The 19226-nt window shown below is 63.0% G+C and overlaps 3 protein-coding genes across 12 annotated transcripts in view; 2 read left to right on the top strand and 1 right to left on the bottom strand.

Annotated features, from left to right (window-relative positions):
- The window catches only part of PIEZO1 (piezo type mechanosensitive ion channel component 1 (Er blood group)), a 53070-nt gene extending 52579 nt beyond the window's left edge, over window positions 1–491 (top strand). For all 7 annotated transcript variants that reach the window (XM_072946795.1, XM_072946792.1, XM_072946793.1 and 4 more), the window contains one exon: window positions 1–491. In XM_072946795.1, coding sequence (XP_072802896.1) covers window positions 1–250 — 250 coding nt within the window. In that variant the 3' untranslated portion in view covers window positions 251–491.
- Window positions 450–8014, bottom strand: CTU2 (cytosolic thiouridylase subunit 2). Of its 2 annotated transcripts, XM_006212473.4 has the most exons (15): window positions 7670–8013; window positions 6964–7038; window positions 4700–4778; window positions 4461–4520; window positions 3335–3395; window positions 2850–2959; window positions 2460–2731; window positions 2200–2335; window positions 1886–2017; window positions 1523–1614; window positions 1301–1404; window positions 1061–1199; window positions 863–929; window positions 725–783; window positions 450–629 (listed from the first exon to the last, which is right to left on the bottom strand). In XM_006212473.4, exons 1-15 carry the CDS (start codon window positions 7732–7734, stop codon window positions 554–556), a joined length of 1527 nt encoding a protein of 508 aa, XP_006212535.1. In that variant the 5' UTR covers window positions 7735–8013; the 3' UTR covers window positions 450–553. The 2 variants fall into 2 exon arrangements, 1 of the variants encoding a protein (XP_006212535.1); XR_012062923.1 differs by lacking the exons at window positions 450–629; window positions 725–783 and having other exon boundaries at window positions 858–929; window positions 1061–1152; window positions 1256–1404; window positions 7670–8014.
- A 261-nt stretch (window positions 8015–8275) lies between these two features.
- Window positions 8276–16484, top strand: RNF166 (ring finger protein 166). 3 transcript variants are annotated; one of them, XM_072946802.1, is made up of 6 exons: window positions 8276–8891; window positions 12462–12618; window positions 13980–14092; window positions 14491–14590; window positions 14679–14786; window positions 15575–16484. In XM_072946802.1, the coding sequence occupies exons 1-6, from the start codon at window positions 8524–8526 to the stop codon at window positions 15638–15640; spliced, it is 912 nt and encodes a 303-aa protein (XP_072802903.1). In that variant the 5' UTR covers window positions 8276–8523; the 3' UTR covers window positions 15641–16484. The 3 variants fall into 3 exon arrangements, with proteins under 3 accessions (XP_072802903.1, XP_072802902.1, XP_072802904.1); XM_072946801.1 differs by having other exon boundaries at window positions 8305–8891; window positions 14476–14590; XM_072946803.1 differs by lacking the exon at window positions 8276–8891 and adding an exon at window positions 8923–9197 and having other exon boundaries at window positions 14476–14590.
- The last annotated feature ends 2742 nt before the right edge of the window (window positions 16485–19226 follow it).

The following is a 19226-nucleotide window of genomic DNA, read 5'->3' as shown; positions in this document are numbered from 1 at the left end:
CATCATGGGTCTCTACGTGTCCATCGTGCTGGTCATCGGCAAGTTTGTGCGTGGCTTCTTCAGCGAAATCTCGCACTCCATCATGTTCGAGGAGTTGCCGTGCGTGGACCGCATCCTTAAGCTCTGCCAGGACATCTTCCTGGTGCGGGAGACGCAGGAGCTGGAGCTGGAGGAGGAGCTGTACGCCAAGCTCATCTTCCTTTACCGCTCACCCGAGACCATGATCAAGTGGACCCGTGAGAAGGAGTAGGGCCACTCCGGCCAAGGCCACCAGCTGACCTGCTCCCGGCCCACGAGAGCTGCTACTGTGCTGTCGGGAGTGAAGCCGCAGCTCCCCCGGCCTGGCGCAGGACTGCCGCCCCTGCCAGCCGTCCCTGTGGGGCCCGGCGCTGCCCAACACCACACACGGCCAGAGGCCCGGCCCTCCCTGCCCCAGGCGTACTGTAGAGTTTTCTAATTAAAACGTTTTTATTTATACATGTGGACAATCACAGGCAGCCTGCCTGTCCTTGCCTGCCCGTTCCGTGCAGGGTGAGGCCCAAGCGCTCTCACCTCAGCTCCCACCGGGCAGCACCTCATCATCGTGGTCCCCCAGCAGATATGCTTGGATCTCCTGCTCGCCCCCAGCCCTGAGGGAAGCCACACGGGAGGAACAGTCCCACAGGTTCACACACCCAGAAGCCTCCCCCCACCGCCCCGGGCTCCCCAGCAGAGCGAACAGTACCTCTGGCTGCGGAGCTGGGCCTCAGCCAGGATGTAGGGCGGCAGGGAGTCCAGGGAGGGCTGTAAGAGAGCCGGGATGGGTGAGGGCCGCGTGGGGCAGGGTGGGGCTGGTCCAGGAGCTGGGAAGGCGTCCACTCACCAGGTCCCTCGCGTTCACACGGCAGCCATAGCACAGCTGCTCCACCACACAGGCTCGGGGGTCCTCCCTGCAGGCAGAGCTAGACCTGTGTGCCTGCTCTCGCCCTCAGTGAGTATCCTGGGGGCCACCCCCACCCCGTGCGGCTGCCAGGTGCTGACCACAGTGGGGACAGGAGGACAGGACGAGGCAGGGACTTACCTCGCACAGCAGCCTTGGGCACCGCCCAGCCCCGGACAACAGCAGAGGGTGGTGGGCGTCCCGGCCTCAGCTTGTGGGCCGGGGGCCTGCATCTGGGAGAGATGTGATGAGGTCTGAGCCCCAAAAGCCGTGGCACTGTCTGGAAGCAGAGAGAAGCTAAGGGGGCCCCGAGGGCTACAGAACCCTAACACCCACCCGTGCGTGGCCCTCCCCCGAGCTCCCACGGAGGCCAGGACAGACCAGCACTGTCGACGTCCAGGGTGCACAGGCAGAGCAGGCAGCGGGGGCCAGGGGGGCTGGCAGCACAGCCTTCCCTGGGGGCCTTGACCAGCTTCTCACTTGTCCTGGGGGGGGGCGGGGGGCAGGGCACTGAGGCACAGCTGGCTGGGGGCCTCCACTCTCAGCTCCTGTCCCAGGTACTGGGATGGAGGGCTTGGAGCCCACACACCCACACACACACACCTGTACACGGTGCTGACGGTGGAGGGGAACTGGGCCTGCAGCCTGAGCAGGAAGGCTTCCATCAGCCGGTGGATGCTGGCCTTCTCGGGGGCCTGGAGCAGACGGGTTGGGGGCCCCGGTCAGAGGGGCAGCCCCCAGGCCTGTTCAGGGGCCACCACTTCTAGGGGGCCACCACTTCTAGAGAGCCCTCACTGTCAAGCACAGATGCTGTTAAATAAAGCACCCAACACAGGTCATCCTGTCCCACTGTCCCCTCGCCCACCTCTGTGACGCCCAACGGGCACCCCCTTCCTCAAGTCTGTCCCCCTAGTGTGCGCTCCACTGGGGCACCAGGTGGAGGCCACCCCGCCGACCCCAGCCCACCTTGGTGTCGACGGCCGGTGTAAAGACAGACGGGACGGCAAACAGGCGGTTGTAGAAGGCGACCTCCTTCAGCGTGTGCTCACGCATTGGCCGCACCACCACCACATCACCATGCCGCTCGTCCGAGAAGCCCTGGGGGAACAGCGTTCCTCAGGACACTCAGCTGACTGGCTCACAGCTCCTCTCTTTCCCTGCCAGCTGGCGGGGGGTCTTTGGCCCCACCCCCACCCCGTGGGAGACCCCAGGACCACTTCATGAATCAAGTGACAGGGGACAGAAGGGTGAGGGTGGGGCCAGAGCAGCCGTGTGCACACCGTGTCCCAGGCGAGGAAGGCCCCTCTCCCAAGTGCCAGGCTGGTCATGAGCTTCACGGCCAGGCGGGTGCAGCTGTCCCCCGCCATCACCTTAGAGTAGCCATGAGTCCGGGCCACGTGCAGGATCAAGTGGGTCCTGCAGAGCACGGCAGGAATCTCAGGGTGGGTAGGACCAGGACCCCGGGGGGAGGGAAGAGAAGGTCTCAGGAACTTGGTGGGGGCGGTCAGGAAGGGACCCCGGGGCAGTGGAGGGGGCTCACCGCAGTGTCTGCAGAAGCTCCTCCTTGGCCGTCAGCGTCTTCACTGAATCGAACAGTCTGGACAGAGCCTCAGTCTGCACAGCTGTGGGGGGCCCGGCCAGACTCTGGGGGCCCTGGGGGCGGGGCTGGCTCCAGGGCTCCTCCCCCCCTGCCCCCAGCACACACTGTTGCTGGAGGAAACTGTCCACGGCCGCCTTGTAGGCACCCTCGGTCCCCACCGACTCTGGCTCCCGGGCAAAGCAGCGTAGCACAGACGGCGGCAAGCCAAACACCTGGCGGGTGGATGGGGAGAGCGTGAGGCCCGGCCCTCCACGTGGGGAAGCAGGCCTTTGGCCCTGTGGACACTGAACAGGCACCTCCAGGGCTCTTGAGCAGGGATGGGCCGCCCACCTCTTCCAAGGCGATGACATGGCTCGGGAAGCCGACATTCTGCAGGACTTGCTCTACCTCCACCAGAGTTCTGGCTCTGTCTTCGGGGCTCCGGCCACAGGCTGCTCCCTCTGGAAAATGCAGAGTAACCACTTTACAGAAGAGGCGCACGCGGGCGGTCAGGGCCGCCACCACTGTGCCCGTGGAGGGGTGGGCAGCAAGTCCTCTCGAGGCCGCTGGGGGCCAAGCCGTCTCCTTGGGGGCGTTTTCAGGGTAGTGGGTTCTCTGACAGTGGGGTGGGAAGGCCCCCTCTGGCTGTGCATTCGGAGTTCTCACCAAGTGCCCCTGGCCCCGTGGTGAGACCTCAGACAAAAGCAGGGCGTTTTGCTGAATCCGGGCGCTAAGTCCAGGGGAACGCCCCCACCAGGGCCCTGCACAAGCCCAGTGCCAGCAGTTGGAGGGGCCGCCCCGAGCGCCAGGGCCTGGGGACAGATACAGACACGTACCGTCGACGTAGATGACTCCTGGCACAAAACGCAGTCTCTTGGCAGAATCTCGACTCAGGCCCTGGAGGGGACAGGACAGGACTTCAGCTCTGCGGCCAGAAGCCACAAGGCGCTGCTGATGGTCTGCTCCCTGTCTGGAAAGAGTACCCTCCTGGACTGCGCTGGTCAGGCCGCTCAGCCCGGGTGCCAGGGAGGCCAGGGGGAGTGGTGGAGAGCGCACAGCAGGACGACGTGCTTCAGAGCAGCCCCGCCGGGAGCGCAGGAGCCCCACAAGTGAACCCTGCCCTTGACAGCCTCCCAGCAACATCCCCAGAGAGGCAGCTGGGTTCCACATGCTCCCCAAGCCCCTGCCTGAGCCCCTCAGACTGCTCAGAGAAACAGACAGTACAACAGAAACGAGGTGTCTCTGGTTGAGGGGAGAGCAATGCACAGGGCACGGCAAGGAGCTGGAGAGGGACGCCGACCTCACACCACCAGGCCAGGCTCAGGGCACGGCGAGGAGCTGGGGAGGGGCGCCGGCCTCATACCACCAGCCCAGGCTCAGGGCACGGTGAGGTGAGAGCAGAAAGCCAACCACAGAAGCACTGCACTGCCCGGAACCCCTGGTACAGATCACACCGTGGCCCCACACCGGGAGTCAGTGCAGGGGTCTGTGTGTCACACCCTGAGCAAGGTCTCCAAGGTGTCCCCTTGCCGTAAGCAGGAGCCCACTTGCCTCCAATGCCCTGAGCTGGGCCTGGGGATGCACTGGGCACAGCCCCACACTCCCCACCAGCCTAGACCTGAGCTGTGCTCCCGGCTCATACCTGCACCCCACCCAGTAGCACCCCTGCGCATGCGGGCCTCCCCTGTATCTTCTCAAGGAAGCCACGTGACCCACACCAGGGCCCATCCCCTTGACGCCCCCAAAACACCTCAAGCATCACTCTGCCAAGGTGCCACACCCATTTTCCAGCCAGTCATAGTCAAGCAAAGGGACGGTGCCAAGCTGGGACACAGCTTCCAGGTCGTGCGCCTCCTGCATGACCCTTGGGCTCCCAGCTGGGGAGTGGGCTGTCAGTGCCAGCCCCCGACCCTGGAACTTGGCCAGATGGCATCCTGGGTGCAGGAAGAGGTAGAGACTCACCTCCAGGACCTGCCAGACCATGGAGCTGGACGAAGGTCCCCCGGACCATGCCAGGAGCACCTGGGGGAGACAGAACATCGCTGGAGACGCTGCACCCACAACATGAAGGCCCACGCTGCCCATGGACATCCCTCCCAGACATGAGTCCGTCCCCATAACCCACAGGTGTGCGCAGGGGAGGGGCTGGAGGGGTGTGGCTGGGACAGGCCACGTGCAGGAAGAGGTGCCCCATACCCTACCTTTTCTCCCGGAAAGATCAGTCGGTTCTTTCCAAGCATGGCCCTGAACTTGTGGACGTAAAACACCTTGAAACAGTCCCTGTAATACAGACCACCAGGAGCTGTGGCAACAGGGCCTCGACCACCAGCTGCCACCAGGACAGGGAAGCGCTGGGCCCCACGTGTGGGGCTGCAGCCCGAGGCTCTGCCAAGCAATGTTTTCTTTCAGCAAAGTCAGCTGTAAAAGCAGTGTCTCGGAGGGAGTGTGCAGCTCAGCGGCAGAGTGCCTACCTAGCGCACGTGAGGTTCTGGGTTCAATCCCCAGTATACCTCCACTGAGTAAGCAAGAAAAAGCACTGTCTCAGCCCTGAGGAGATCTGAAGCTGAGGGGTTCTCACCAGCTGTGGCTGCCCCACAAGGAGCCCCATGCTACACGGGGAGGCCTGCTTAGGTCCCCGCCCCCCCACTTGTAACCAGTGTGAACCACTGCCTGAGGGGCCGGGGGCCCAGGCACCACTTGCACTGCAGCCCTGGGGAAGGGCCAGCTAGTGGGAGAGATGGGCGGATGGACACAGGCTCATACAGGGCAAGGCCACCCCGACCCTTCCCTAAGCAGAGCAGGTGACCCCGTCCCGGAGCCCCAGAGGGAAGCACACCACCTTTGGGGGTACAGGGCAAGCACTGAGCAGGCTGTGGGGTCAAGCGACGAGTGTCCTAAAGCCTCACACTGGCCTCTCGTGTGGTGAGACCATCTGGACCAGAAATGCCTGGGAGGCTCCCACAAACACAGAGGATGACAACTTCCAGGGCAGGGCCTGGGACTCTGCATTCTTGGTAAACCTTCTAGCTGACTAGGTCAGAGGCTGTTGGCCTTGGCCCCACATCAGAATTACTCAGTCCGGCAACATCAGGGTGTGTCAGGTGAGGCCCAGGATCCCACAGGTTTAAGTTTCCCAGCAACCCCAGCAGGCAGCCAAGGTGGAGAACGTTGCCCAGGACCCCCAAGTCTACTTCCTGCTTCCTGTCCAGACATGCTGTCCCCCAACACCAAACACCCAACAGGCCTTTGTGTGCAGTAACTCAATTCAGTGCCTAACGGCAAAATGCCAGGGCCCCAGGTGACCAGCCACAGGAGTGACTCCCAGGTCAGGGCCGGGTAGGCTCCTTCAGCAGACACAGGTGCTCCCAGCATGCACGGGGGCCCTGGGGCTGCTGCATCGGCATCCTCCCTGCCCTGCCGGACTCCTGAGACCACTCTCTCCCGCAAGTCAGGCGAGACCAGGACCCTCACCTTCACTGAGAAAACCTGCTCAAAACCTAGATTCCTGCTGCCCAGACCAGTTTCCCACTTTTTCTCTGGACCAAGCAAGCACGGGCAGGGGGGCTGTGGACCTGGAAACAGACTGCAAAGATCGACATTTCTAGATGCTCTTAAGTGGTTAAAGCAGTGGCTTTTTTGCTTAAAATGTATCCTGGAGACACACACCAAGCTCACTGGACACCTAAGAGGTGGGCAGAGACCAGAACGTTTTGGGAAGACAACTTATTCAGTCCTTTCAGTTTCTCTTCGGGAAACATCCACAAAACAGAATCCAATACTCTTGGAGACCAATTTAAAACGTGAGCCAGTTGCTCACTCACGAAGTACTCAATGCTGTAACAGAGCCTGCAGTGCCACCAGGAACAGGGATAAAACCGGAGACGGGCCCTGCCCTCGGGGAGCTATGAGCCAGTGAACGTGCTCAGACACTGGCCGAGTTAGGATTCAAAGGCATCTCACAGGGCCACAAGAGCGCTTCAGATATAATGGAACACGCTCACGCCCAGGCGTCTCTGGGAACAGGCCTCTCTGCTCCTGTCCAGAGGCCCCCAGAGCGAGGGGAGGCTGGGGCCCTCCTTCCACCCCACCATCTCTCACAAGTAAAACAGGTATCACCTGGAGCGCCTGCCAGAGACGCCAGGACGCTCTAATCTGCCCTTGATGTGTTCCAGCTGCCCCAGAAAAGCTCACCTCGCCTGCACCACAGACCACTTTCACTCCCAACTCTCCCCATGAGCTTCATCAGTGTCTTCCTGTCACCTGTGGCACAGCTCGACGATGTAGTGGTACTCAGAAAGCCGATCAGGAAACCAATCCCCCTCCACACACACAGCACCAGAACGTTACAAGCAAGGGCAAGGTGACGAGATGCTTTCAAAGGCAAGAAACAAAGCCACAGAAACCGTGGCAGTTGTGGCTGCTGAATGAGGCTGCGTTTGCTGGGTCTCCTCACGCCAGGCCTCACCTGCAGAAGGCATCTCCTGCTCGAATCACCACCACAGGTGGGCCTTCCTTGCACTTCACACACTTCTGCTCACGGCTTTGGAGACATGAGGGGAAGAGAACAAGAACACAGATTACACCCCCTCCCAGGGGCGTCAGGCACACGGTGGCCTGTTTTCCACCCCACGCTGGTGTACTAGAGAGATCATATGGCAGGCTGCACCACACAAACCAGGGCTTGTAACTTATCTACACTACCACTGTGAGGAAAAACCAAGGCCCTAGGAAGACTACAGCCTGTTAAAGTTGGCTCAGTGGGCACGTAAAGACCAACTCAGTTTCTCAAGGGCCGAGACAACAAGAGATAACTTGCTCTGTGCGATCCTGGAGAGGAATGGAGCCAGCGAGTGGAAGCGACAAAAAGGCCGACTTTCCTGTAAGAGTAGACAGCTTGGTCAGCGGCGGACCTGCCCCACTGGCTACACGAATTGGAGGTGCAAGCGCGCAGATGGAGCTCCTTCCTGGGGCTTCACCGCTGGCTTGACAGACACTCCCTGGGTGCTGCGGAGCGAGGTCCAGCCCCCGCCTTGAGACTCCAGGGCTCCTGGGCCCCGCCCTCGGGGTTACCCGGGCTTCCCGGAGCGCGGCCCCCGGGACTGACGGAAAAACGCGGGCTGGACCCTCGAGACAGGGCTCGCCGCCGGCGGGAACGGCCGCCCAGCTCTTACCCGGGTCGTGTCAGCGGCGGCTCCTCGGGCGCGGACGCACGGTAGTCCTCGCCCACCTCGCACATGGTTGCGCCGGCTTACTCTGTACGCGGCGGCGGAGCGCACCCTGACTGCGTCACTGAGGCGCCGGCGCCACGTGAGGCACAGGCCAGGGGCGGGCGCTCCCTGACTACGTCACCGAATCGCCGGAGCCCCGTGACGCACGGCCGGGGATGGACGGCCGCTGACTACGTCACAGAGGTACTGGCGCTCCCTGATTGCGTCACAGAGGCGCCGGCACGCCGTGACGCACGGACCGGGGGACGGGTGCTTCCAGGCTACCTGACAGGGACACCAGCGCTGCCTGATTACATCACCGAAGCGCCGGAGACTCATGCACGGGCCGGGGCGGGCGCTCCCTGATTACGTCACAGCGGCGCCGGGGACTAGGGGGCAGGCGCTCTTTTGTTACGTCACTGAGACGCCGGCGCTCCCTGAATACGTCACAAAAGTGCCAGAATCCCATGACACAAGGGCGGGGCGGGCTCTCTGAATACATCAAAGGCGCGCCGGCGCTCGGTGTATACGTCACAGAGGCGCCGGCAACCCGTGACGCACGGGGGAGAGTGCTCGCTGATTGCATCACTAAGACGCCGGCGCCCCTGGCTACGTCACAGATGTACCGCTGCTCCCTGATTACGTCACTGAGACGCCGGTGAACCTGATTACGTCACAGAGGCTTCGGAATTCTGTGAAGCTTGGGCCGCCGGCGAGCGCTCGCTGGCAACGTCACAGATGCGCCGGTACTCAGTGACATAAGGGCCAGAGGCGGGAGCTTCCTGACTACGTCACAGAGACACCAGCGCTTCCTGACTATGCCACCGAGGCGCCGGCCTGGCCGTGACGCACGAGCCGACGGCCGGCGCTCCCTGACTACGTCACCGAGGAGCCGGCGCGGCCGTGACGCGCGGGCCGGGGGCGGGCGCTCGTTACGTCAACCCCGCGCCGTCGCGGCCGTTACACGCAGGCCGGGCCGGGCCGGGCCGGGCCAGGACAGGACAGGGGCGGCGGCGCGGACCGGGCCCGGGATGGCGATGTTCCGCAGCCTGGTGGCCTCGGCTCAGCAGCGGCAGCCGCCTGGCGGGCCCGCGGGCGGTGACAGCGGCCTGGAGGCGCAGTACAGCTGCCCCATCTGCCTGGAGGTCTACCACCGGCCGGTGGCCATCGGCAGCTGCGGCCACACGTGAGTGCGCCGGCCTCCGGGAGGCCGCGGGGTCGGGCGCCGCCGCGGGGAAGGGCTCTGCAGACTCCCCACGCAGCGCCTTTTCTGCATCCATCCGCCTCAGCCCAGCCTCCTGCCCGCCCGCCCCGGGTATTCGATCCGACCCCCAGGTCGGCATATGGGGCCGATCTGCAGCCTTGCCCGGTCTCCGGTGCCCGGGGGCCGTTGACGGCCTCGGCGGGCCTCCCTGGGGACTCAGAGGGCAGCGGGCGCGACCTCTGCGCCGGTTGCCTTCGATCTGATTTCGTGGAGACTGAGTGGGCAGAGGTAAATAAATGACTTGTGACTTTTGCTGTCAACTCTTTTTCGAATCCGCTGTCTGCTTGTCTTGACTGCAGAGGAGAGAAGTTCCCTAAAGTTTAGGCATCGGCTTGTTTGAAGTCTGGTGCTATTTTGTTTTGATGGAGAACTTGGATCACATCGGTCACTGAGCAAGCAGGCAGGCTGGCCCTCGGGATACCAGAAGCCACACACCTTGCTAGGGTTTCCATCTGTGCCATGGCTGGGTTGTTTCAGGAACAGACTCATGAGGATGTGGCTCTTCTCCTAGCCAAGAGCTTCACTCAAGTCTGGGAGCTGCCAGCCTGGTTGGGAGGAGGCCGAGATCAGAGTGTCTGCTCTGCAACTCTCCCTAGCGCTGAATAATACAGCTCTTGAGTGAAATTAGCAGGGTGGAGAGAGGGGGCAGGAGGGCTTGGATGCCAGCAGCGCTGCGGAGGAGGTGGGGCCGAGGTGCACCCAGGCTGGTAGGAGGCCCTGGAACATTTTGCAAACAGAGGTATCTGACCTACGAGGTTCCTGATACAAAGAGGGAGCAGGGAGTTGGAACTGCTTGGGTGTGTGTGTAACGCTCATCACCCAGGGAGGCAGCAGGGATGGTGTCCGGAGCCGGGAAGCGCACACACGCGTGCACACATACACACACGTGCCGACAAGCAGCCCAGGCACGTGCCCACACCGGGAGACTGCCTCAAGGGTGCTTTGCCTGCTTTCTCGTGCTGTTCGTGACCTTTCGGCAGGGGTGGCCTCTGAACAACACTTCTCTCTTGTAAGTGGGTGTTTTAAGGTATGTTTAGCATCTTCCAGCCTATCATTGAGAGACGTGTAGGGCATGTCCCAGGCCTGCTTTTAGAAAGCCTTTCCGAGGCTTTGGGTTGGTACCAACACTCCCCCAGCCCCGGAATGTGGTGTTTCGGGTCTCCTGGTCAGCACAAATCTGTTTTCTCTCCCTTTTTTTCCAAATCAGTCTTTTCTTAAAAGGTGGTTTTCACATTACAGAACTACAGAAGTTGTTGTGAAAGCTTGATCTACAAACCCCCCGCCCCATGCTTTTCTTGGCAGAATCTGACACCTCTCTTTCCGTTTCTAAGGTTAGTTCTGGAGGAACCTCTTCAGCTTCTCCCTTAAAAAGACCTTCTCCCTGGTTCTACCTGCAGGCGTAAACAAACCTCCTGGCTGCTCTGTCTCTGCCTTTCACTTTCCCTAAGTTTCTTGTCCAGTGTTTCAAAGGCATGTGCACAGATGAACAAAAAAAGACTCCGAGGGTTGTGCCTCTCCTTTTACAAGGTTTGCTGGTGGCCTGATTCTGTCCCTCCATGGCTCTCTGACTGGAAGCAGTTTCTTTCCACAAGACACGTTTTCTGATGGTGAGAGCAGCCCTGTCCGGGACCGGCACTTCTGCTCCAGCACCAGGCAGAGGGGCCAGGTTGTAGGGAGGGCTTTCTGGCAGGAGGCCGCTGGTAGGTATTGTAAAAGCGCTCCCAGGAACTCCCCAGGGCCCCAGAGGGAGCCAGTTAACTGTCACAGTCAGGGGACACCCTGGGCAGTGAGCCACATCCAGAACCAGACGCTACCCAGCTGTTTTTAACCCTCTGAGGAAGCCTCCCCCGAGGGCCAGTGTATGTTTGGGGTGGGGCTCTGTCCTGGCTGCGGCTTTATCCTGGCTGCCTCCGGCTTCTGCACCTCTTGTGTCATTCTCTCTGGTCAGCGTGTCACATCTGTCTCCCCGCCTGAGTGTCCCCTCATGCTGTCTGTTAATGAACAGAGGTTGAAGAACATTAAGATGCTCATGTTTAAGGGGACCTGTTGGGAACAGTGATAACAGACGTTTTCTGAATCCTCCCTGTTCAGAGGTCCTGGGAGGCAGATGCTACATGATTCTTTTTGTACAAGGAAAATGGGATCAGAGAGGCTGAGTGGAATTCCCACGCCTCCTGGCAAGGCTGCCAGGCCCTGGCCAGTCTCCCCTCGTCACCTTCAGCAGCTGTGCCCACCCCTTAGCTCCCCACGCTCCTGCAGCAGAGCGTTTCCAGCCCCCTGCCGGGCTGCAGTCAGGCCAGTGAGCTGGCTTCTGTGCTCAGGATCCCGGGCCTCTGTCACTGCACTCTGCTTCCTGAGAGGCCTGGGCCCATGGGCGGCTCACCTGTGTCTGTGCCTGAGTGAGCCGAGACAGGGGGCCAGGACATGAGCGATTAGAAGCCCTCCCAGAAAAGGCTCAGGATGGCTCCAGGCACCGCCCAGCCTGCCAGCTTTCCCAGGTCACTGGTGCAGCTGTGCATGTAGGAGGCTGGGCCAAGAGTGAGGTGTGTTGGCGGTGCCCGTGGGCCTCCAGCTGAAAAGCTGCTTGGCGCCGGCCCCTGGGGCCGGCGGGCGTTGGGGGCCAGCGAGGTGGTGCTGGAAACTAGGCCGCAGGCCAGGTGCTGCGTGGACACCTGATCCCGCCTCCATCTACTCAGGGAGGGACACGAGACCTGCGGGTGGGCCAGGAGGCTAGGTCAGGCAGGGCTGTGTTGCTTCTCGAGACATCAAGCTTTTCTGTCTCCTCCCACTGGGGCACCCTGCGCCCCAACCCGAGGCCCACAATGGCTTGTCCCAAGTGCACTCCTGGGCCTCACCAAACGGCTTTAGGGAGATCCTGTTCCCTCATTTACCCTCGTCCCTCATGACACAACATCTCCAGGGACAGGGCCAAATGGAGCCGGGGCAGGGGGGCCCGGGCACCACCCCTTCTGTCACCATGCCTCTGCTCTGGCCAAGCCAGAGCCCTTCTTGAGTGGGGCGAGGGCACTGTCCCCAGGTTGGTGGCACTCACCCGGCCAACTTTGGCCCTGCCTCATCCAATGAGTCCGCAGCCCTGGGGCCCTGTGGTTTCCTCTCTTGCCACTGTTAGTGATTTTACTTGCCAGAGCTTAGTAGGTGGAGGGTCTCCAGGGTCCCCCATGCTGTCCTGGAGCCCCCTGAGGTGGTGTCATCACCACGTGGCAGTGAGACTGGTAGGCTGAGCCCTGGGCCACCTTCTGCAGCGAGAGCTGCTGCTGGCACAGGGCTGTGGGGCCAGCTCGGGACCTGGGGAGCCACAGCCACAGCTCGGCCTGCATCGCAGGGTCCAGCCGGGGTCTCAAAGCCCACAGCTCGGTGGGGACCTGGGGTCACCTTTTAGCCAGATGGCGTCTGACCAGCCAGCAGGACTCAGGCAGAGTGACCGCTGCCAGAGTGAGCCGCAGCCCTCAGGCCCATGTCCCGCCCCTACAGGTTCTGCGGGGAGTGCCTCCAGCCCTGCCTGCAGGTGCCGTCCCCCCTGTGCCCGCTCTGCCGCCTGCCCTTCGACCCCAAGAAGGTGGACAAGGCCACCCACGTGGAGAAGCAGCTCTCATCCTGCAAGGCGCCCTGCCGGGGCTGCAATAAGAAGGTACCCCCCAGCCCCAGGCCCCTGGCGGGAAGGGCTGGATGGGGCCGCTCTGACCGGGTTCCGCTCACCAGCACGAGGAACTAGGTGCGTGCCTCCCTTCCTGTTGAGCAACTGGCCACTCCCCTGGCTTCTGGCGGGCCTTCCCCCACACTGGGTGGGCCTAGCCTAGGTGCTGAGCTGAAGCCCACCCTGGACACCCAAGTGACCTGCCCCCTGCAGGTGATGCCAGAGGGGAGGGCGGTGGGGACAGCAGGTGGGGCCGCGGGCAGAACTGGGAGGCTGTTCCCTCCGGCAGCAGAGCCCCCCCACCTCACTGCTCCCTCCGGGTGGATGCACTGCCTCCCGCTGGACCCAGCCCAGGAACAGAGTTTGAACTTAGCTTTCAGATTTCACCATCTCTCGGGTTAACGAGTTCTACCGTCTTACCACATAGGAAGCAGCCCCTGGTTGCTCAGTCCTCAAGGTCAAAGATCTGATTGTCCAGGGGCTGCCCTGGGCCTCCTTTGAGCTCCGGTGCTGCCCCCTCCTGGTGGGAGAACAGACCAGGTTCCTGTGTGAGGGGGCCCTGCCCACGGCCTCAGTGCTGTGGTTCTGCCCAGGTGTGCAGGCCGAGGGGCAGGCCTCACCTGGTGCCCAGCCCTGTGCCAGCAGGGCCTCCTCCTGTAACCCAGATGCCTGGCTCAGCCCCTCACTGCTTCCTTGGTTCTATGAACCGGCTTCCTGCTAGTGAGGTGTCTGCCCCCGGCCTCTCAGCACCTTCACCTGGCAGGATCAGTGGCGCCCACTCCCCAGGGAGGGCTGACCGGGCCTGTCCTACCTCCTGGCTCCCTGTCTGCTCACGGGAGCCAGTGCCCCTTCCCTGTGCTGCTCTGAGATGGTCCCACCTTCAGCCAGAGTGGCGGCCGAGAAGGTCCTGTTTTATTTGGTTTTCTACCTCTTGGTAAGGAGTTTGACTGTCTACAAGGACCTTGCCTGTTGGCTCCCGTTACTAGGGTATTTTTTCCCAAATAAACACTCTCCCTGGTCCCTCGTGAGCTGCCCCTCCCTTCCGCAGCTCCCCAGGGACCACAGCAGGGCTGCTCCCATCTAGTGGCTGGTGGCCGACTGCCCCCTGCATGGCTGCAGCTGAGAACTGTGAGCACCAGCTTCTGGTGCAGCTCAGTGGTGCGTCTGGGATCCGGAGTCCCCTTCTCCTGGTGTGTCTTCTCCAGCAGGGGTGCTCGGCCCCCAAGGGAGCCTCCAGAACCCACTTACGCAGCACTGCTGGCTCAGGTGTCAGGAGCTGGACCAGCCTAGCTCGCTGCCAGCGGCTCTTGTCCTCCACTGCCTGACCCCTTCTCTCCTCCGCATCCTCATCCTAGGTGACGCTGGCGAAGATGAGGGTGCACATTTCCTCCTGCGTGAAGGTTCAGGAGCAGATGGCCAACTGTCCGAAGTTCGTCCCCGTGGTGCCCACGTCCCAGCCCATTCCCAGGTAGGCCGCCTCGCCTGGCGCCCAGAGTCTCCACCCTTTGTGGGGCAGCTCCTGGCCAACGTCAAGGGGAAGATGGGAGGGCTGCCATGTCCCCTCTGTGGGGGGGATCACCGCCTGCACATAGGAGACCCAGGAGGGCCCAGGCCAGGCCCACGGTCACCTCCCAGCAGGGGAGTGTGGTCCGCAGACAGGCCAGGACTGGATAGACACTTCCTCTCAGGGCAGGAGGCAGGAGGGCCGGCCTCTGCCACTGGCCCAGCCACGTCTGGGAAGGAGAGGGGCCAGGAGGTGACTAGGTGGGGGCTGCAGTGGGGCGCGCCGAGGAGGGCGGGCCGGCCGGGCTGTTGGGGGGGGGGCACTGCGCTGACCCCGCCCCGCCCCAGTGCCGTGCCCAACAGGTCCACCTTCGCCTGCCCGTACTGCGGCGCCCGCAACCTAGACCAGCAGGAGCTGGTGAAGCACTGTGTGGACAACCACCGCAGCGACCCCAGCCGCGTGGTGAGCCCCCACCCCGACCCCTGCTGGGGTGCAGGGAGTCATGCCCGCCGCAGGCCCTCGGGGCTCACCCTTGCCCGCTGCATTGCAGGTGTGCCCCGTCTGCTCGGCCATGCCCTGGGGCGACCCCAGCTACAAGAGTGCCAACTTCCTACAGCACCTGCTCCACCGGCACAAGTTCTCCTACGACACTTTCGTGGTGGGTGCCCCCCCGCCCTCCGCAGCGTCTGTGGCAGCCGCCTGCGGGGGGGTGCTGGCGGCAGTCAGGTCCATGTGGCCACTAGGGGCCCCGGGGCTCTGGGTCTGTTCACAGCAGGCCCACAGGGGACCCCTCTGTCCTGCGGTCCCTCAGCGCCAGGCCAGCGAGCTCACCTCACCTGGGGCCGTTCTCTGGGAGAGGCACCACCACAGGGGCCCCATCTCCCCAGCTGTGCATGGGGCCTCAGGACAGACACCCCTCTAGAGGGGATGCGTTCCCTCTGGGGCCTGGTAGAGAAGGTTCCACCAGACTCCTGTTGCCTCGAAGACCTCGGCTCTTCCTCTGTGCCCATGGCCTCTGGCCCACAGACCCGCCCCTGCTGTACGGCCTGGCCTGACTCCCACCCCAACCAGCCTCCGGGCCCGTAGGGTCAGCACCCCCCCATCTGTGCCTGGTCCTAATGACTGGAGGCCATGGGGAGCTCTGGCTTCTCGACTTGCCTCAAGACCCTGTTCCTGAGCCTCTCGTTCCATGTGTCCACCCTACACCGTCCACTCAGCCCTCAGTCACTGGGCATGGTGTCTGTGGGCAGCTCACTGCACAGACCTCGGCGGAAGCCAGACACCGTCCCCACAGAGAGGCTGCCTGGTGGCGCCGGGACCCCGTGACCATGCAGGGCTGGAGGGGGGCCGGGGACCTGTATGTGGCAGTGTTGGTCTGTTGGAGGTGACGGGACAGGGAGGAAGCCCTGAGAGGCCACTAGCACAGCCTGGCTCCTTGCCTTCCAGGACTATAGCATCGATGAGGAAGCTGCCTTCCAGGCTGCCCTGGCCCTGTCCCTCTCCGAGAACTGAGGGCACAGCCCTGGACGAGCCCTCCTGCTGGAGGGACAGGGAAGGAGCCTCGAGGGCCGGTGGAGCCTCACTGCGGCAGGAAGGGAGGCCGCCGTCCGGCTGCCAGGGCTCTGCTAAGCGTCGCTGGCTCTGCGGTGCTTTGAGCTGAGCAGGTGGCCTCGCGGGACCGGCCGCGGGACTGAGCACAGCCAGCTGTCTGCGTCTCAAAGCCATGCCGTCCTCTGCTGCCGGGAGGACTGTTGGGGCCTTGCCGCCGAGCAGGGACGCGCGGAGGGGCACCCGGCCCAGCCCTGGCCCGCTGCCCCCCGCACTCGGTACTGGCCTCTGCGGTCCCTCGAGGTCCTGGCACTTTTCTACATCATCCAGCGCGATGACCTTCTCACATTTTTAGAACAAAGATAAAGCAGTCACTCTTCATGCTGCAATCTCCGTGTTTGACTGGGAACAATAGTATTTTTATGGGACGTTTACAAAATTATATTTTTTAAAAAACAATCAGAAGTGAACAATCGCAGGAATGAGCAGGGTCTCGCTGTGTGCAGGGCCGAGGCGGCCACGAGCCTCAGTCACTGCGACATCTCCCTGTGGTAACAACCAGAAGAAAGCCCAGTGTCCAGCCACTCGGGGTGGAGCTGGTCTGCTCCTGGCCTCGGCCCCGCTGTCACTGTCCCAAAGCTGACCATGTGTCCCCCTCCCTCGGCAGGCCCGCCTCCGTGGTGGCGGGGCGCAGCGGCCTGGGCAGCGGCGGGTCGGGCCAGAAAACGCTCGTCAGTGCTCCCGTTTCGTTCATGGCATAAGTTATTTCTGTCTTTTAAAAAAAATTTAAATAAAACATTTCAAAGCATCTCTTGTGTCCTGGACCCATGCGTTTCTTCAGCCAGCATTCAGAGCAGAGGGCTGGAGTCGGGTCACCGGACCGTCCTGCTCAAGGCCCACGGGTGTGCATCCATCCCTGGCGCCCCTGCCCAGGAGGAGCTGAGCCGCCTCCCCCAGGCCCTCTCACCCGCCCATCCGCCCCTCCCTGTGACAAGCTCAGGCCCCGGTTTGCTGGACAGCGGCTCTCACCTCCTTCCTTGTCTGGAGACGGGGTCCGCCTGAGGCCGGCAGGCAGGGTACCCTCCCATGCCGCCCGTTGTCCAGGACCTGTCCCTTCCCCTGGAGCCAGCAGCATGTAGGTCTGGGACACGCAGTGGCTGTGGTTCTGGGCTGTCACTCAGGCCACATCCCACCCCCACTCCCGTTCCCACTGGGACAGCCCCACCTGCAGGGGTTCAACCTGGGCCGTGAGCCCTCAGAGCGGGGCTGCCAGCCACGCCTGTCCACCCCGAGGGCCGCCTGCCGCCTGCCCACCACCTTGGGAAAGGACAGCACTGTTGCCACACGCCCTCGTGGCCCTTGCTGCCCTGGAGGAGGCTCCAGGGCTGTCTGGGCAGGTCCTGACCTCGCCAGTGCCCTCGGGGAGGTGATGCTCCAGCGACTGTCCTCACCCTGTGGGGCCCTGGCAGCCATCACACCACCACAGCGGGGCCCCAGGAGGGAGTAGGAGGAGCCAGGTGCACCTTTTAAGTTGTCTGACACAGGAACAGGCTGTGGCAAGTCCCTGCCTCTGCCCGAGGATGCCTGCCAAGCTCGGCCCCTCCAGGCCCCTCGGTGTGGCCACAGAGGCCAGAGCCACAGGCAGCGTCCAAGCATGTTCTCCATCTCGTCCCTTCCACCCTGGCACACGGGCACATGCCACTCGGCGTCCAGGGGTCCAGGACAGATGGCCCAGCTGGCGGCCATCAGAGTGAACCCGGTGCAGGGGTTGTCCACAAGGGAGCTGGGTCTGGGCAGACCCCACCATGTCAGGTGGGGATGCCTCTGGCTGAACCAGCAGGAAGCTGCCTTCAGTTTGGATGAAACTGCAGCTGGAGCCCAAGGTTGAACCCCTGTGGGTGGGGCTGTCCCAGTGGGAACGGGAGGCTGGGACCACTGCTGGTCGGCGTTCCCCACTCCACAGCCCAGGTCACGGGCCACTAGCTCCAGGCTGGCGTTCCTGGAGCCAAGGTCTCCCTCTCACCGGACATGTGCGAGGACAGACCATCCTCCACAGCACATCTTCGCAGCACAAAGCCAGAAGGCCCTCACACCCACAGGGCCCAGGCCCCGACACCTGGGCGGCCCTGAGTGAGGGCCATACGCCCTCTCCTCCCAAGTCACACAGCAGCAGGGGGAGTCCGCACACAGCGTGCTGCCCAGAAGGCGCCTCTGCGTCCCCGGGGACCTGTGACCTTCACCGTTGGGAAGAGGACAGGTGAGCAGCTCTCCTGGAGGCAGGATGCCTGGAGCAAAGAGCGCCTCCCTGAGGCCGACCAGCTCCCTCCACTAGCCCCAGGACTCCCGAGAATGGGCCACAATTGTCAATCTGGGTCTTGCAGAGCCTCTGACCCAAGCTCTTGGGGCCCCTCTTTCAGGCTCACGCGCCCTGAGGGGGTGGACCGAAGTCCCGGCTCCTGTTTCACAGGTGAAGAAAGAGGTTCTGAAGCCTGCTGACGTGGCCCACGGCCCACTCACGCTTCCTACTCGCTGACACAGCTGGGGTCAGGGCCCTGGGCACCCCTCCCACTGTGCAGACACCGGGCCTGGCACCTCCTTCCATGAGACACCAGGGTGCCCCCAGCCCTGCCCGCTCAGGGGAAGGAGCCTTCATTCACTCACCTCGAGGCACCGGGAGCTGACAAGCCCGAAGGAGAAGAGGAAGCCCGCAGGGCGGGATGGGCTTCGCGGGGTGAAAAGAAAGACTGCGTCCAGCCTCCCCCACCCCAAGCGTGAGGCAAAGGGCCAGCGACTGGGGTGGGAAGGAGGCCCTCACGGCTAAGGTGCGGGCAGCGGGGCGCTGAGGCTAGGCTTCTCCTGAGCGAAGGGCAGAGGAGGCAGGAGCCTGGAGACCCACGTGGACACACATCTCTCGGGTGGCGTCTGCCCCCTGGGACCTCGAGAGGCACTGGGGCGGGGGCGAGCACAGGAGCAGGCGGCTGGAGAGCAATCAGCACCCACGCGGGGTTTTGCTAGAAACTCTTAGCACGTTTGGTGTGTGGATTTAAAGGGCTGTGGTCAGTCTTGAACTGACAGCCTCACCCCAAATCACACCCTCTCCTCAGGGCATCCTGCACCCAGCGACAACTGACACGAGGGAGGAAAGCCGTGGACCCTCACCGCAACCCAGGACGACTCTGAAGGTCTGCCCCGGCCCCTGCAGCCTCGGGGGCCTTGGCCGGCAGGGAGAAGCACGGACCTGACCCCCCGAGGAGCCCAAGCTCCAGGGAGGGCAGGCGGCGACGTGGGACCGTCAGGTATCCCACGGTGACAGGGCAGCCAGCCTTGCGGCCATGGTCCTGCGGTCTCTCCAGCCACCTGCTGGGAACGAGGGAGGGCCCGGCTCCACGTGAGGCCGGGTAAGAGGCTTGGAGAGGGCGCCACGGGGTTCGGAGCACATCCTCTCCTCCAGGCCCTGGGCTCACCCGCTGAAGCCTCACTTCTGTGTCACTCAGGAATAGCTCCTGTGACCTCACACACACAGACGTGTGTGGACACAGACGTGTGTGTC

Source organism: Vicugna pacos, chromosome 21 (genome assembly GCF_048564905.1).
Source record: "Vicugna pacos chromosome 21, VicPac4, whole genome shotgun sequence".
Classification (NCBI taxonomy): Eukaryota; Metazoa; Chordata; class Mammalia; order Artiodactyla; family Camelidae; genus Vicugna; species Vicugna pacos.
The sequence above is the reverse complement of the archived record's forward strand: the minus strand, read 5'-3'. Positions and strand labels throughout refer to the sequence as shown.